Here is an 18,243-nt window from a genome sequence, read left to right as displayed (position 1 = left end):
CAGGGACTCGTATCTACCACAGCACTTAGTATAGGACCTGGCACACAGTAAGCACTTAACAAAAACCAAACGGAAAAACACACACACGCACACTTTAGAGTGTAGGCTTCTTGTGGGGAGGAACACGCCCGGTGCTCCTGATGATGCACTTTCCCAGTGGATGCTCAATAAAAACTTAAATTTTACTAATCCAGGCAAGGGGGTGGGGGTGGGGGGCCAGGGGAGAAGAAAGGGAGTTAAGAGAGCAATTATCAGTCCTTTCTGCATAGAGAAACAGAATGGAGAGTGAACAAATTGAGACAAGAGGTTCTGGGTGGAAAAACCCACTTTTTCCAGCTCCGGCGAGCGTTTCCCGAAACGCCGAAAAGGCAAACTCTGGCTAGAGACCGTCCATCCTAAGCTTCTCCTTCTGCCGCCCCAGGGGGCTAACATTATCCGACGGGCTGATGCTCACACAGACACCAGGAGATGTTTCCTTGGCTTTCTCTGAGCATTATGAGGCCTGACATTTTCATAAAAGAATCAGAATTTAAAACTCACTTGGAGCCCTTAGGTCATCATTCAGAGGGAGGACTGGGGATCTCAGAAAGGCTTTAGCAATACCAACCCAGAGTAGAAAACGTGCGTCTGTGCTCCCCGGGAGGATTTTCAGATGTATTATCATCCGTTTGCTGAAACGGAGAAGATCTCGTTCATTTCTCTTCCAACCATCCCTCGCCCCACAGAGCTGCAGAAAACCCCAAGATTTCTGTCCCTGGAAATGCCTACCGCACCCACGAAACCGCACCCGTGACCTCTTCTCGTTCCCGAAGCGGACGGGGTCCCGGGAACACTGTGGGTCGCCGATGTGATTTTCAGGGCCGGGGTGGGGCCCGTCTCTCTGAGGAAGGAGACGGAGAGAATGACCGGCTAAATCCAGAGTTGCTTGTGTCCCGCATCCAGAACCGCAAATCCATGCAATCTCACGGCCCCCACGGAAGACACAGTGAGTCGGCCTCCTCGGGGTTGAGGCCGTGGCTCTTGTACTGAGGCGACAGAGCTGACCTCACCTCTCCAACCCAGGACAGTGAGTCCTGCTCTTTTTATTTTGTTTACTGGTATTTGTTAAGCACCGACTTTGTCCCAGGCACTGTTCTAAGAGCTTTGGTAGAAATAAGCTAATCGGGTTGGACAGAGTCCCTGTCCCACTTGGGGATCACGGCCTTAATCCCCATTTTTCAGATGAGATAACTGAGACCCAGAGGAGTGAAGTGACTTATCCAAGGTCACCCGGCAGACAAGCGGTGGAGCCGGGATTAAAACCTATGACCTGCTGACTCCCAGTCCCGTGCTCTCTCCACTAGGCCGTGCTGCCTCTCTAGAGCCGAGGGTTGTTCGGGAAGGCAACGAGGAGGCGTCGTGCCCTCTGTCCACGGGCAAGCCTCGCTTCTTTTCTCCCGGAATGGCCAAAGGCGGATACCGCGTCTCCTAAATCTCCTGAAATTTTCTCACTCGACAAGGAGCTCAAAAAGGTCAGCAGCAACAGAAGCAGAAACGGCGGCATTCATCACACCGGGGCAGAATCGAATCCCGGAGATCCTCGGAGCCGCTTCCCACGGACGCCGGAGGCGTCCGCGGGAAATGGAGCCGGGTGGTAGGGGGCCGCGGGACCACTTCCTCTCCCGCTGCAGAGGCTGAAGGAGCATCGTGTCAGGGGCCGGTGCCGCGTCAGGTGCCGCGGAGCGCGAACGCGGCAGCCCAGCCAGGCCCGCCGGCCACACACCGACCAGCCACACCCACGGATGCAACTCCCTCTCCGTGCGGCCGTCCGGGGCCACACAGAGCAACTGCATGTGCACGGACCACACGTCCCGCGAGCTGTCCGGTCCTTAAAGCGATGGCGAGGCTGGAGAGATCACCGTGCTGCCGATCTAAAATTGGGATCTTAAAATGGCTCATTCGTTTTCCTGAAAATGTACAGAAAACAACACGAAGGACGCTGTGCGGAAGGAGACCCGGCCGGAGGGGGAGGAGACTCGCGGACTTGCACTTATGTATCTATAAATTACATATTGTAAATTATTTATATTAACGTCTCCCTCTCTAGACTGAAAGCTCACTGTGGGCAGGGAATGCGTCTGCCAACTCTGTTGCACTGTACTCTCCCAAGCGCTTAGTACGCTGGTCTGCACGTAGTCAAGTGCTTAATAAATACCCATGATGATGATGACGAGACCGACCCCCAGACCCCGCAAGCCCGGCACCCAGGGAGGATCCGGGCTCGGGTGGCCGTGGCCACCCTGGAAATCAAGTCCGGGTCTGGGCCCGCTGGCGGGGGGGGAGGGGGGGATCAGCCGTCCGACGCTCGAGTCGACGAAGGAGCCGCCGAGTCTGAACTGGCCCGCCCCCGGCCACGCCCGCTCCGCAGCCCCCGGGCTCGGGACAGGATGTGGCGTCCCTGCCCCCGGGGCCTGGGCAGCCACAGCGGCACAGGCCCCGAGGAAGGGGCCCGGCCCGGTCCGGGTCAGCACCGGACAGAAGGAGCAGAAGGGAGATGGTGGTGGAGGAGGAGGCACCACCCCTTCCCCGCTGCCGCCTCTCTCCCTTTCTCCATCTTCTCCTCTCTCTCTAACTCGGAAAAGACGGCGTTGACTATTTGCCAAGATAAAAAAAAGGAGAAGCGGATTATTTTTTCAAAGCCAATACTGCTGGCAGTTTCTCATAAAACAAGCAAACGGAAAAATCTCTAGTAAGAATCGATAGTTCAATTACCACTGCAATTCCAAGACTTTATGGCCGGTCCGTTCCTCCCGCCGTCGATCTGTGCTTCCCCGCCGGGCGCCTCTATCCACATTTTGGCCACGTTTACCCCGATCTTATGTAATTTCCAGGCCCTGCTCCCTCGACGCTCCATGGCATCACCGGTGCCGTTCGAGGTTCGTTCGACTGCCACACTCCTCAGCTGTGCCCGTCTCCTGAGAAGCAGCCTGGCTCAGTGGCTAGAGCACGGGCCTGGGAGTCAGAAGGACCTGGGTTCTAATCCCGGCTCTGCCACTTGTCTGCTCTGTGAGTGTGGGCAAGTAATTTTACTTCTCTGTGCCTCAGTTACCTCATTTGTAAAATGGGGATTAAGACCGTGGGTCCCAAGTGGACCAGGGACTATGTCCAACCTGATTAGCTTGTATCTACCCCAGTGCTTAGTACGGTACCTGGCACAGAGGAAGCGCTTTAACGAACACAGTCATCATCAACAGCATCGTCACCTTTAGTACCCGGGTGGCTCAGCAGGAGTCCGCAATTCCAAGACCGGGTGCTGAGCCGAGACCCACCGCCCTGCCCGGGATTTCGGAAAAGGATTCTCCCTTTCCCGAGGTTCCAGAGGGGTAATTTCCATCTCAAATGACAAGCTGTCTGCCGGAAAGGTCTGGGAAATGCGGAACGACGCAGAAGGAATGTGAAATCGGCGGGAGCGGGACAAACCATCTCTTTTCAGGTGAGGCGTGTGAGGATCTACTCGTCCCGTAGGGAAGCCCCTGGGGTGGGAAAGGGGGCTCACCGTGCCCCCGCTAGTGCTATAGTCCCCCCGGGTCAGCAGGGAACTCACCGCACAGTGCTACGGTCCCCCCGGGGGAGCCCCGTGGGTCAGCAGGCTTCTGGCTTGAGAAAATGAGACCCGAAGTTCACCAGGTGTTGGATAACTCACCCCTGGTTTCTTGGAGAGAGTCCTCGGAGCCAGCCCTGAATTTACTGTGCTCTGGTAGAGCTCAGGCACAGGATCAGAGAGCACATTTTCTACACTCGGGATGAGAGATGGGAGATTCTGGTCTCACAGCCCCGGGAGCACAAACAAAAGCTACATGGGAATTCTTAAAGCAAGAAAGACCGAAATGAGAAAATCAGGAGCCAGCAGGGTGATGAGCTGAAGCTGCTCAACATGTCGATGTGGAAACTGCCGCAAATCTCCGTTGGCATAGGCAGGGGTGGTCTCCATCCGTTGCCGAATCGTACGTTCCGAGCGCTTGGTACAGCGCTCGGCACACAGTAAGCGTTCAATAAATACGATTGAATGGATGAATGAACATCTCCAAAGGGGTGCAAACCTCCACAGTGGTACAATCTCCAACGGAATGCAAATTTCCACTGGGATGTGAAACTCCCATGAAATCTGAGACTCCACAGGGATATAAATCTCCATATCGATTCAGGGTCTTACAAAGCTATCATCATCTCCTCTTATTCAATTTTCATTTCACACAGTGAACGGGAAACAGGAAATCACACACACACACACACGTGCGCGCACAGACACACACACACACACAGCCCCGAGGGAGCACTGGTGGGAAAGTCCAAACCCCTAAAAATAGCTATTTTTATCACAGATATCTGTCAAACTTCCATAAATTGTGTAAGATGAAAAGCTCCTAGTGAGAAACCCATTTCTCACAGCTGTTTAAAATACAGAGCCGCCAGCGGACCCGGGGAAGGCATCTGAATATCATGTCGTCTCGAAATGCTGCTCTGGCTTCGTCCTCTGTGAAGTGGGGACGAAAGGCTGCTCTCCCGCCCTTTCATACTCGGAGCCTCGGGGTCCGATCTGATTACGCCGTATCTACCCCAGTGCTTGGCACGGCGCTCGACACAGAGTAAGCACTTAATCGATCCTATAAAAATGAGAGAGCAGACAGAGCTCAGAAACACGGCCACCCTCTCCCCAGCCCACTGCTCTTGCAGAGAAAAAAAAGCGCGGCCCGGGGTGGGGGAAGCCAAGCCGGCAGGCGGATGGGGCGTATCGCTACCAAAGCAAGTCTTCTTTACCGTGGAAAAGGGCCTCATCTCCAAGGGAGGCATCCGCGGGCCCTCCCGTAGGAACCGGAGGGTCAGACGCGGCATGGGGGAAGTGGACTCTGAGTGGAGGAGGACGAGGAAAAGGACGTTTGACAACAAACCGGGAGACTGTTGGAACTGCAACAAGGAAAGCAGAAAGAGCTGCTCTTGGCAGAAGGGATCAGAGCAGAGCTATCCAGAGAGGGTCGTTAAGCTCTTCCCAGATCCCAGAATGCCTAGAACTTCCCGTCTCGTTAGTTAAGTCAGTCCCACACGAACCCCTCCCGTGAAACAGGCTCAGAGGTTCCCTCGGTGACGTCCGTCTGGTGGGGACTTGGGATGAAAGTCCACACCCGGCACCTCTCGTCCCACGACCTCCGGGGCAGCGGGGCCGGGCCCGATGGTGGACGGTCACGGTCCGAACACCCGTGAGTTCAGAAAGACTCACTGGCGGGGGAAGCAAATAAGCCCTCTACAGCGAGAGATCGTAAGGCCTGCGTTGATGAGACAGGTTGAGTTCATAAGTCAGCATTTAAGCCGGGCTGCCACGAACGTACCCACGGTGATCGGAGACCGACGAGCTCAGCAGTCACCTAGTCTATTGCTCTCCGACAGGGGTGAGTGCTGGCTGCTGGGATTGATAGCCATCGACCGGGGCTGGCCGCCTCTTCTTTTAGCGATACTCGTTAAGCTCTTCCGTGTCAAGCACTGTATTAAGCACTGGAGTGGACACAGGATAGGCAGGTGGGAGATAGTCCCTGTCCCAAGTAGGGCTCACGGTCTAAGTAGGAGGGGAGTAAGACTGAATCTCCGTTTTACAGATGAAGAAACCGAGGCACGGATGAGATAAGTGACTCGGCCCAGGTCACGCAGCAGGTAGGTGGCAAAGCTGGAATTAGGACCTAGAATCTCTGCCGGGCTCACGTTCTTTCAACTAGACCATGCTGCTTCAGCAGCCCTATCCAAAAGGCCAGATGTAGGAATAGCACTTCCCCCCCAACCCGCATCTCGACTCGATCATTTAATGGGCGGCGAAAGATACCACCGGTCCTTCGAAGAAGGACCATTTAGGGATACGCATAGCCCAACACGGTCTGGGAATCGGTCACGGCAATTGGTCCTCTCCGTGGATCTGGCCGGGCCAGGCGTGGAATCGTCCACATGGCTGTCGTCCCAGAGTCTTGGCCTCTCCCCCAGCTTGGTGCCGGGGAGCGCCAAGAAAGGCCAGACCAATCGGAATGGAAGAGTAGGAGACGGTATTTCCGTGTGCCCTTTCTAGGACGAGAGCACCCCCGGGACGAGGTTCTGGAACGTAGTCAGCCGACCAGCTCGGACGTTCTACTCACAGTCACACAGCTCCACTGGACGGGACACGTGAGGAGGACGGACAGCACAGGAGGGCAGCGGGGTGATCCGGCAGGGGTCAGTGGGACGACCCACGGAAGTCGGGCCAGTCTAGTCAGCAGCGAGCCACGGGACGGACTGCCTCCTAGGAACAAGGCCCCACGAACCCCCGGGCGCCAGGGGGAAGGCTGGAATCAGAGACGGGCCGTGTACACGGAGCATCCACCCTTCTGTGCCTACCGTCAGTCCGTCGCGATAAGGGTTTGGAACGAGGCAGAGGTTCAGGTAGCCAGACTCCCTTCCACCCTCTAACGGGGATAATTGTGACCTCCTCCCGCCAGAGGAACACACTTTGAACTCCGGACAGGAATGACGTGGAGCAAACAATCAATCGGTGGTATTTACCTCCAGACCGTATGTTTGTTGTGAGGAATGAATGTGTCCACCAACTCTGTCGTATGGTACTCTCCCAAGGACTCAGTACTATCCATCAACGGTATTTATCGAGCGCTTACTACGTGCAGAGCGCTATGCTAAGGGCCTGGGAGAGTACGATACGGCAGAATTAGCAGACACGTTCCCGGCCCGTAACGAGCAATACAGTGCTCCGGACGCAATAAGCGCTCAATAAATACCACTGATTATCATTCTGTGCAGAGCACCGTAGTGAGCGCTTGGGAGAGTACAATGCAAGAGTCGGTAGACTCATTCCCTACCGACAGCGAGCTAGAGGGGGAGGCGGATATTAATATGAATAAAGTATAAGTGCTGTGGGGCTGAAAGGTGGAATGACTATCGAGTGCCCAGAAGGTGATACAGAAGGGAGAGGGAGTGAGGGAAAGAGGACTCGACTGGAGGAGATGTGACCTTAATAGGACTTTGTCGGTGGGGAGAGGGGTGGTCTGGTATATATGGAAGGGAAGGGAGTTCCAGGTCAGAGGGAGGATGTAGGAAGGGGGTTGGCAGCCAGACAGACGAGATGGAGGTACAGTGAGTAGGTTGGCGTTAGAGGAACGAAACGCGCGGAGCGGGCTGTGGTAGAGGAGTGAGCTACGGCAAGCGGGAGCGAGTGATGGAGGACTTCAAAGCCGACGGTCAGGGGTTTCTGCTTGATGCCGAAGTAGATGGGCGGCGACTGGAGGTTTCTGAGTGGGAAGATGTAGACTGATTTTTTAGAAAAATGATCTGGGCAGCAGAGTGAAGTAAGGAGTGGGGAGAGAGAGGAGGCAGGGAGGTCAGCAAGAAGGCAGATGCGGTAATCGAGGTGGGTTAGGATACGCGCTTGGCTCAGCACAGCAGCCACCTGGATCGAGAGGAAAGGGTGGATTCTAGCGACGTGTGGGTAGGGAACAGATCTGTCGACTCTGTGCCATCTACTCTCCCGAGTGCTCAGTACCGTGCTCTGCACACGGTAAGCGCTCAATAAATACCAATGACGACGAGAGACAGAACTGATAGGATTCGGCGACGGATGGAATACGTGGGCTGAACGAGAACTACGAGTTGAGGAGAATGCCACGGTTGTGATCAGGCACTGTCATCACTCTTACCGGCTCCTCTCGTAACGGAACCTCTCTTGAGTTTGAAGTCATGAAGATGGAAGCAATCTGACGGCGAACGGAGTAGGGTCACGGACTAGCTGGTTTTCAAGCCCCGGCTCCAGACACACAGCACAGTCAAAGAGAACAAAAACCCACTAAAGTAATTACACACGGGGAACTTCGGACTTAACGAAACGTTCATCTGAGACCCAGGAAGAGCAGCAAACATTAACTCGTTTCTGGGATCGGCCAAGGGAGGAAACCACGTGGTCACCGGACGCTTTGTTTTCCTGGCTGACGATCAGGCCGGTTTACAAGAGTCGTGAGTTGACGCGGGACGGTTTGTTGTTCCTGCGGTGTTCGCACTTTATGGTGCCGGCCTGGAGACGGGTGGGGACCCGGTGGTTCTGGATCGGATAAGGGTGGGAGTTTACTTTTGGGAAACAACGTAGACCAAGTGAAGTCAAATCCCAGTGATGCACTTTCACCCTCTGCACACTTGCTGTCATTATTCCCTGGAAGCAGAACCTCTGGGCTCGGCCGCATAAATGAAAGCGGTGTTCCAAGAGGTCTTGGAGGATTTACGCACCTCCCTTAACCCCACGTGGTCCTAATCGAATAGTTCTTCTACGATCGCCGACGGGTCAATCCGACGGCTGCCCAGCAGAATATCTCAAAATAAATCCGTGATCCCCAGTTAAGGAGAGGGAGCACGGCCTAATGGAAAGAGCACGGGCACGGGAGTCAGAGGACCCGGGCTTTAATCCCGGCTTCGCCATTTGTCTGCTGTGTTACCCTAGGCCTGTCAATCGATCAATCGATCGCATTTACTTGGGAATACGACACGACAGCGTGGGTAGACACCTTCCCTGCCACAACCAGCTTACAGAGTCACTTAACCTCTCTGTGCCTCAGTTACCCCGTCTGTAAAATGGGGATTAAGGCTGTGAGCCCCATTTGGGACACGGACTGTGCCCGACCTGATTTTTCTTGTACCATCCCGCAGGGTTTAGTAGGGTGTCTGGCACATAGTAAGCACCTAAATGCTTTTAAAAGAAAAAAAAAACCCAACTCGCAAGACTGAGCAGAAGAACACTTTCCTGAGAAACCACACAAGTAAAAACCTTTTTCAAAGGAGGCCTTTTTCTCTCTCTCGCTAATCTAGAGAAAGGCCTACAAATCGGTTGAGCGTGATGAAACTGCAACTCATTCCAAGAGAAAACTTTAATAGATCAAACAGAGCCAGGATCCTCTGTATTGCAGCCAAATGCCTGATGTTGCAGCTTGAGAAACCGGTCGGTGCTGGGGGAAGGGTCTTCCTGTCTTTGGATTCCGAGTCAGAGCTGTGAGTTACGAATCAAAACATGGACTGCGAAGGCTTCTGAGAGATTTTCCCCCAAAGCCAAGCGACGGAGCAACGGATCCTTACTCTTTTTACTATGATGGGCTTGTGCAGATAACGGAATCCACTTTCACGAGCGACTGGGATTTTCTCAGATTTCTACAAGAGGGGAGAATCTCGGGGTCTAGTGGAAAGTTCACGGGCCCGAGGGAGAGGACCTGGGTCCTCCCAATGCCGGCTCCGCCACTCGCCTGCTGTGTGACCTCGGGCACTTCGCTCCTCCGGGCCTCAGTCGCCTCATCTGTAAAATGGGGATTAAGACCGTGAACCCCATGTGGGACACGGATTCTGTCCAACCTCTCGTTACTTATTATTCCAGTGCTTACTGTAGTGCTTGGCACCTACTGTTTAACACATATAATTAAAAAAAAATCCTGGCCGGCTTGTCCTCCGCAGAGGTATCAATCCCAATCACTTTTTGTAAAGTACTGCTCCCTCTCCCGAATCTGGAAGCAGGAGGCAGTTTGGGAAGCCCCAGGTGCCAACCACCATCTCGGGGAAGAGGAAGGAGGGGAGAGGAGAAGGAGGGTATGAGGGGGAAGGGATAGGGCTTAAATGATTGCGGACCGGCCCTCGGAACCAGTGATACGGAAGGGCTCCGCGTTCCTTGACTAAGGGCACCCGTACGGGGCCGAGAGAGATGTAGGGAATCCCGGTTGGTTCTGGAGTCACTGGGCTGGCCAGAGAGGACCGGATTGAGATGGATCTGGACTTCCTGTCCCAGTCCAGAGGACCATAGGGCAGGTTGGGGTTCCCAGACTCCAAGGGGAGGCGTGGGGGGAGGAGGGGAAGCGCTCTAGGGAGAACCGGATATCGTCACGACCCCCGTAGGCCACCCCTCGGGGTTGGACTACCCCGGCAGCCTCACGCTCCTCTCTTGGGGTGGGTTTGGGGTGTGTCCAGAAGGTCAGACTCCGACAGGATGTCCAGGGAGGCGGGGCCCACCGGGCACCAACTCACTCCGGACCACGGGCGCACCCTACAGCTGATCCTGTGGGCAGGGAATGTGTCCGTTCAGTGTTACGTTGTACTCTCCTAAGCGCTTAGTACAATGCTCTGCACCAAGCGCTCAATAAAACACAGCGAATGAACGAACGAATCTCTCTTCTCCACCTCCAGGCCGGCCTTTCAGGCTCCAGGGTCTCCTGATCCCACCGGGTCCCGGCTCCCGGGGGGTGGGTTTGGGCGGGAGGCAGAGCGGTGAGATCTTGGCGGGAGCTGGGCCGGAAGGGGCCCCGCGAGGCAGGAGGTGAGGCCGGGTGAAGCACTTCCGCATCCACGGCCACGTCTCGTGAAGTCAGAACTGGGCCCGGGACCTGGTTCTTCTAGCTCCCGGCCTGGTGCCTGACCTAGTTATGTAACCGCCCTCCTCCTGCCCCGCCTCAAACTGACTAATCTCTCATCTCCCCACCCTATTTCCCTCCCTACTCTGTCAACTACGCACTCGAGTTCTCATCCTCTTAGCACTTGGGCCCTCGCCCCACCCCGCTCTCCCCACGGCACTCTGGAACCTATCCTTCTACTCGGCCGCCTCCCTTACGATTGGACCGATCAGTTGATCGGTGGTATTTACCGAACACTTACTGTGTGCACAGCACCCAACTAAGTGACCGGGAGAATACGGTACTGTGGTTGATAAATGTAAATCAACAGAGAAGCAGCGTGGCTCAGTGGAAAGAGCACGGGCTTGGGAGTCAGAGGGCATGTTCGAATCCCGGCTCTGCCACCCGTCAGCTGCGCGACTGCGGGCAAGTCACTTCACTTCTCTGTGCCTCAGTCACCTCATCTGTAAAATGGGGATTAAGACTGCGAGCCTCACGTGGGACGACCCGATTACCCTGTATCTACCCCAGCGCTTAGAACCGTGCTCTGCACGTAGAAAGCGCTTCACAAATACCAACATTATTATTATTAAATGTAATCCCTGCCCACAAGGGCCTGCCGGTCTAGAGGGGGAGAGAGACATTAAAGTTCAAACAGGAGAAACGGCGGAGTCTAAGGATCTCTATATTAGTGTTGTGGATTGGGGTGAATATCGAAGAGCTTGAGGGGAACAGACAACGGGTGATGCAGGAGGGAGGGTGAATAAGGGTAGTGAGAGTTTAATCAGGGAAGGCCTCTTGAAGGAGACTGGATTTTAGTAGGATAGGAAACTCTCTGTAGTTTACTTGAGCGTCTTTCTCCCCTGCCACACCGTAGTAAGCCTCCTTGGGGGTAGGGATCACGTCTGTCCCGAGCCTTCCGTACAGTGCCCTGCACAAAGTAAGCGCTCAACAAATACCACCGATCGATCGGCGCGGCAACCGCTCCATCGCCGGATTATCGTCATCGACGTTATTTACTGAGAGCGCAGAGCACTACATTACTGAACGGGGCTGAATACGTCCCCCGCCCACGGTGAGCTCTATGGCTCCTTCTCCGCAAGAAGAGAAGCAACGTGGCCTAGCGGACAGAGTACGGGCCGGGGAGTCGGAAGGGCCTGGGTTCTAATCCCGGCTCCGCCACTCGTCCGCTCGGGCAAGTCACTTCACTTATCCGGGCCTGTTACCTCATCTGTAAAATGGCGATTGACACCGCGAGCCCCACGTGGGTCATTCACTGTGTCCAGTTTAGTTAACCCGTATCTACCTCGGTGCTTATTAAGCACTTGACCAAAAAAAAAAAAACCAAGATGAGTAAAAGACAGGACACAAAAGACCAAAACAGCAACTTCACCTTCCTCTCTTCCTGCCTATTCTCCTCAGTGAGGGAACCCAGGGCGTGCCCCCCGTCCACCGCTCCCCATCTCAGTTCCGGCCCCGCTCCGGCAAGGCACGCCTCTGCCTCCCGCCGCCGCTCTTGGCCCGGGGCTTGGGCTCCTCTGGGGCCCCGGGAGTCACGCTGAGCAAGTCCGAGGGCCGGGATGCAAGGTGGAGGCTTCTGCTCCAGCCCTCCCACCCCCGCCACGCTGGTTTGGGAACACTGCTTTCCCGCCCGGGTTCTGGATCGGCAGCACTAACCGTTGCGCCGACGGGGGCCTCTGACTCCTGCTTCCTCCCCCACCTCCCGCCCGCCGACTCGCTGGCCGCACAATCTGCCCCAGCTGGAATCCCATGGGGAGGGAGAGAAAGCCGTGAGTGGCACCGTACAAACCCTAAGCGCTAGAATCCCTTTCACCCCGCTCTACTGTACTCTCCCAAGCGCTCCTGACAAATACGACAGATATTATCGTCACTGCTGCTCTGCGCACGGTCGGCAATCGATGAGCACGATCGACCGACGGGGTTCTCCGTCCGTAAGTCTCGGCACCCGGGCCTGTTCATCGTTGGCGACGGAAATTCCATCGCCGTCATTCCTCTCTCTACCCTGAGAAGCAGCGTGGCTCAGTGGAAAGAGCCCAGGCTTAGGAGTCGGAGGGCACGGGTTCTAATCCCGCCTGCGCCACCCGTCAGCTGTGTGACTTTGGGCAAGTCACTTAATCTCTCGGTGCCTCAGTTCCCTCATCTGGAAAATGGGGATTAAGACTGTGAGTCTCACGTGGGACAACCTGGTTACCCTGTATCTACCCCAGCGCGTAGAACCGTGCTCGGCACATAGTAAGCGCTTAACAAATACCAACATGATTACCTCTACCCCAGCCAGCTCCTGGCTCTAATCTTCATCCTTTCTCTTCTCCGGACCTCGGCCGGGACTACCGCTCTCCTTGACCCACGGCCACCAGAACCGCCTAAAAGCTGAGGTCCTCGCTCCCTCTCACCCAGGGCCCAGCCGTGAGCAGGGGAAGTCGCGCCCACGGCTCCCGGGGGCCGGAGGATCCGGTCCAAGGGCAGGACCGAATCCTGTCGGAGTCTCGGCGGGGACCCGGGCCCGAGGGCCGAGGACCGATTCGGCCCCTCTTTGGGTCTCGGCTCGGTGACTCCAGGTCAGCTCTGACCTCGGATGGCTCTCTGATCTACAGCCTCGGGGAGGACTCGAACCTGGGAGAACGTAGCGGAGCGGTATTCCAGGGGAGGACACCAGCTGGCACCACGCTCACTGCCAGGCCGCCCCACCGCAACGGTGAATGGGAACTTCCCCGAGAAAGGCACAGACGGTCAATCCTGACACGGGGCAAAGTTGACGCCCTTCCTCTTTCACCTAACGATGCGACGGACTGGGCGGGAAAGGACTCGGGACTGTGAACTCCGGGTAAACTATCAACAGGAGTCTGGGCTGAGACTGAAAAGAGCGACACGACTTGGCAGAGAAAGCACTGCTGCCGTGTGACCTACCTCCGCCCAGAGCGAGGGTGGGCCGAACTCCGAGAGCCGGTCTCCCCGAGGCTGCGGCCTACGGACACCAGCGGCGAGGACCGCGAGAAACCGGCGAGAGATGGGGAACGGGGAAGACGCCTCCTGAAAATCGCCGGCTCCTCTTCGGTCACTCTCTTACCTCTTAGAAAGATGGGACAGACTAGGCTGGAATAGAAAGGAAACATCAACCTTTTCTGATCGACTGAAACGGGAAAGTGAAAAAAAAAATCGTACGATTTCTTCGGTGACATCTTCTCTCAAATAATAATAATTATGGTATTGTTTAGCGCTTACTGGTGCCCTATTAATCGGTGGTATTCGTTGAGCACTTATCGCATACAAAGCACTAGGCATTAAGCACCTAGGAGGGTAAAATACAATTGGCAGATATGATTCCTACCCTTCATATGCTTACAATCTAGCAGGGAAGACAAACATTAAAATAAATTCCTGCAAGGTGAGGCAATCAAGTATAAGGGTATGAACATAGGTGCCGCGAGGGTGGCGAGGTGAAAGATCAGTCACGGAAGGCTTCCTGGAGATGAGGATTTAGTAGGGGTCTCCGATGGGGAGAGTGGTGCTCTGTCAGATATGAAGGGGGAGGGAGCTCCGGGCGGGAGGGAATACGTGAGCGAGGGGTTGACGGCGAGAGATCGAGGCACGGTAAGTACGTTGGGGTCAGGAGAGCCGAGCGTACGGGCTAGATTGTAATAGGAGAGGAGCAAGGCTCGGTATCAGAGGGAGAGCTGATCGAGTGTGAATCCGTTCCTTTTTATACTCGCCATTCCTGGGATAAAAACATAATCTGTATAACGCGCTGTCACTTCACCGTGTCTGACGCGGATCAAGCTAATCCCTAAGGCTCATACTCGGTGACCTACCCCGCAACCGATCTTCTCGAGACTCCCATTTCCAGATGCTGTTTTTTGAAATCAGTCACTAGCCAAGACAGGAGAGTCTACTAATCCTTTCCACTTTACTTTCGGAATTCTTGGACCCGTTTCCAGTACTTTCAAGACAACCCACCCGAAGTTGAGCATTTGCAGCTTTACCAAAGCACCTGCTGTGCACTCCGTAAACTTCCCCCCGTCTATCGATGGGGGCGGATTGAACTGAGCTGAATAATTCAATAGAGATTGAAGACCTGTGGTCCACCGTCCATCATCTTTGTGGAAGTCCGAATTCCTGAACTGCATCCATCAGCCCTACCCGTAATAATGGCGGTATCTGTCGAGCGCTTACTAGGTGTCAAGCACTGTTCTAAGCGCCAGTAGTGACAGTCTTTACTGAGCACCTACCCAAGAGAGCAATGTCTTGTGCTAACCACTGGGGAAGTAATGAATGAACGAATATAACCCTTTAATAGGTACCGGGCCGCTTCATCCCACACTTGGCTCCTACACCACCGGAATGTGCTCGTTCAAGAGCCGAGTCCTTTGGTCGATAAATTCTCAAGCTGACGGGCCAGACTCTGCTAAATCTTAATAGCGTGAACAATGTTAATCAGCAAACGCCCCAAGCCACGAACGGAAACTCTACGGCCCGAGAATCGACGCTTACAAAGTAGTTGAGCGCAGCGGCACGGTGCACGCTTTCAACACTTGATTTTTTTTTTTTCCTCACGGTCTTCCTTTTTGGGTCTTTTGATTTAAAAAAACCCCCAAAACAAAATATGCACTGCCGAATATCCCGAGGCCTTAGTGAACCATGAAAGAGGAAACCGGTTCTCCCCAGCAGAACCGGGCCCAACTTCTGAGAACCGCAGAGGATCTTAAGTGGCGTGGGCGGGGAAGGAGGGACTGGGGGGACACGGAGGAGGAAGAGGAAGAGAAGGAGAAGGTAGAAGGGAAGGAGGAGGAGAAGGGTGCAGAAGCTGAGGCTACGGATCTGTGGCCCGGGGTTCCCGGAGGCACCGGAGCCTCCCAACGCAAGCCGGGTGCACGGCAGCCGGTTTTCTTCTGTGTAGAATCCCATGGAGAAGAGACAATTGCTCCAAAACAAAACCTCAGTATGCCGGGTCGGTCCTCGGCCCGGCGGCAAGCATCATTCAAGGCCTCGTACCACCGTCGCCGCTTTGCGAGAGAGCCACTCTGGATCCCCGGCGTGTGCAGGAGGCCGCGTCAGCTTGAATCATCTCCGACCGGGCTTCTTTTGAAAAAACATATGAAAAGGAACATTTCCCACACGGCTTCCCCGGTCCTGATGAATGGCGTCTGCTGCCCCAGCTATTTGAAAAGTCTGCTAATCCGCACTGGGCTTTCTAGTCATTAGTGGGAATTAACAAAGTTCTACTTGGAGTCCAGAGAATTCCATCTTTCTATGGGAATTAGGCCCCAGGGCAACTTTCATTTCACGCTTCTCCAAGGCCATCGCTCGCCACAAACAAACAGAAGGTGCAAAAAGGCAGAAAAGCGACGAGCAGAGCCGTAGGCCGAGTCCACGGGAGGATTTCCTGGTTCCTCCGGGACTCGGCGGCACGCCCGAGAAGGGCTGCCCTCGAGAAGCGGCGTTCCGGGGATAAAGTATTTGGGGTTGGTTGAGGGCAGGGGAGGATGAAGGATTTTAGGTTTTGGGCTGAAACTTCACAGTTTAAAAATGCGCACAGTTCCATTTGCTGGCAACATCCATGCCCAACGTGAGCTCTAGAGATTCTCTAATTCCGATCTTTCGGCTTGGCAAGGAAGCGATCCGTTTAGACAAGCATAACTCTCACAAGAGGGTGACGAGCATAACGCGAGGTCTCTGCATTTAAACAAAATATTGAGATCTGTCTTCGTCGGATTCACTGAGAAATCAGGTATTCCCCCGTTCTAGTTGAACTCATTTTTACTGCTCCTGGGACTCCACCCAACAGCAGGGGCTTCATTTGTTTTTTCCACAGATTCCCTCAGCGGCCGGGACGGTAACGTGCGCACAGACGGAGCTCGATAAATATCATTGTTGCCGCCGCTGTCGGGTGAAACCCGGTGGACCGTGAAGGGGCCTACCACCCGATTACGCAGATGAAATCCGATGTCAAAGCTGTTCAGTGGACACTCTGAGGGGAAATGCACTTTATTTTTAAACGTTTGCCCATCTTGTTTTTTCAGGTGGTGACCCTGAGGTGTGGATTTTAGAAAATAAACATTCCTGGTACCGGGAACCAAACAGCTGGCAGATTCATTCATTCAATAGTATTTACTGAGTCATTACTAGGTGCAGAGCTCTGTACTAAGCGCTCGGAACGTACAATTCGGTAAGAGATAGAGACAATGCCTACCCAGTGACGGGTTCACAGTCTAATCGGGGGACACAGCCGGACAAAAACGAGACAACATAATCACGATAAATAGAACCGAGACTCCAAAGCGGCAGCCCTACTCCGTCCCAGGTCTCGGCGGGATCGCGGTTGGCGGGGCTCCCCCGGGACGGCGGCCCCCCGGGGACGGCTGCGGCGGTTCTGCGGGGCTCCCCCCGAGGTGACCCGAGTGCCGGCACGCCGCAGTGCAGGGTGCCAGCTGCTGCGAAGGAGCTGAGGCCCAGGGGAGAGATAGGGAAGAAGCCGATCACGGCAGGGAACGTATCTGCTTATTCTCTTACTGTACTCTCCCAAGCGCTTAGGACAGTGTTCTGTACACAGTGAGTGCTCAATAAACATGATTGACTGACTGAAGCACAGACCCAGGTGTTCTTCCTGGGTCTGTTGAATCCCCACTGGCAAGTTCACACACCGGGCTCCAGGATGGCTCGGTGGAAACTTCTCTGCCCGGCTGACCATCAATCCCACTGTGGAACAGCTCTCGCTATAAGCCCGTTCTCGATCTTCCTAAAACCCGATGAATCCTTCCTCGGAGAGGCTGGATGACGCGCCGATCCTTCTTCCCTCCCGAGGGATCGACACGAGGACCACGAGGAAGCGGAGACCCCGGGGGCGGGGCCGCTCCGACATCACCGCAACCTCACATGAAATGGCGTTTGGCCTGCCCGCCGATTTGGATTTTCTTGGAAGTGAGCACTTGTGCCAAGCCACTCAGAAACACCAGGAAGATGGTCATGCACATGACGATCACGTAGTGACTGATGCTGGAAGAAGGCAGAGAGAATCCTTGGCTCAGGTCAGGTGGTTAGTGGGGGGTAGAAAGGGGCTTGACAAAACCCAACGCGCCCTCCTCCCCCCGCCCGGCCTCCCACCCTCCACGCGGAGGAAGCCCAAACCCCACCGCAGGCAGGAGCCCAATCCACGGAGCCTGGGTCCTCCTGTCCCCAAATCCGCAAATCCATTCACCTCTTCCGCCGCCCGCAAGGCTGGGAGGAGACAGCGGGTGATGCCGCTTGGTAACACTGAGGACGACTTGAAAAGGGAAAAGTGGAAAGCTGCCCCGGGGCTGACGAGGATTCGCACAGAGCGGCCCCAAAACGTGATCTCTGTCGGAACGTTTTTATTTGTTGTTCCGGATATGGTGTCACGAAAGCTTTTCTTCACCGTCGGCAGTACACTCAGCACCCCGGAACTCGGGGATCCAACTCCCGATGAACCCCGTGCCGAGGACAACCTCCGCTCTGGTCCACGTGCCTACAGGTACACACCTGCCCGCTTCTTCCACCCTCACGTGTGGTCCATCCAGACCGAAGCACGTGGCGGGAAGAAAGTTCCCTAATTCTGCCGTCGTGTTCTAACCCAACAGGTGAGGATTAAGGCGGAGCTGAACGTCCTTGGATTTTCCCACTTTGAAATGTTGTATTTTTCCAAGTCTCTCATTCCCCCTCATAGAGTTTGTGCCTCGAAGTAAAGGCAACGTCTTACACCTCTTTTGTGACTTTGCCAGGGCTTAGTCTAGTGCTTGCTAAAGGAGAGCAGTTAACAAATGTCATGGACATTTAACAGACATGGACCACGTAA

The 18,243-nt window shown here is 54.9% G+C and overlaps 1 protein-coding gene across 1 annotated transcript in view; it reads right to left on the bottom strand.

Moving 5' to 3' along the window:
• Nucleotides 1-16,388: 16,388 nt before the first annotated feature.
• The window catches only part of PIGN (phosphatidylinositol glycan anchor biosynthesis class N), a 75,247-nt gene continuing 73,392 nt past the window's right edge, over nt 16,389-18,243 (bottom strand). Inside the window, exon 30 of the mRNA XM_039910656.1 lies at nt 16,389-17,426. Within this exon, the coding sequence (XP_039766590.1) occupies nt 17,303-17,426 (124 nt within the window). The 3' untranslated portion in view covers nt 16,389-17,302. The remainder of the gene's footprint in view (nt 17,427-18,243) is intronic.

This window comes from Ornithorhynchus anatinus, chromosome X3, assembly GCF_004115215.2.
Source record: "Ornithorhynchus anatinus isolate Pmale09 chromosome X3, mOrnAna1.pri.v4, whole genome shotgun sequence".
Classification (NCBI taxonomy): Eukaryota; Metazoa; Chordata; class Mammalia; order Monotremata; family Ornithorhynchidae; genus Ornithorhynchus; species Ornithorhynchus anatinus.
This window is presented reverse-complemented; position numbering and strand designations above follow the sequence as displayed.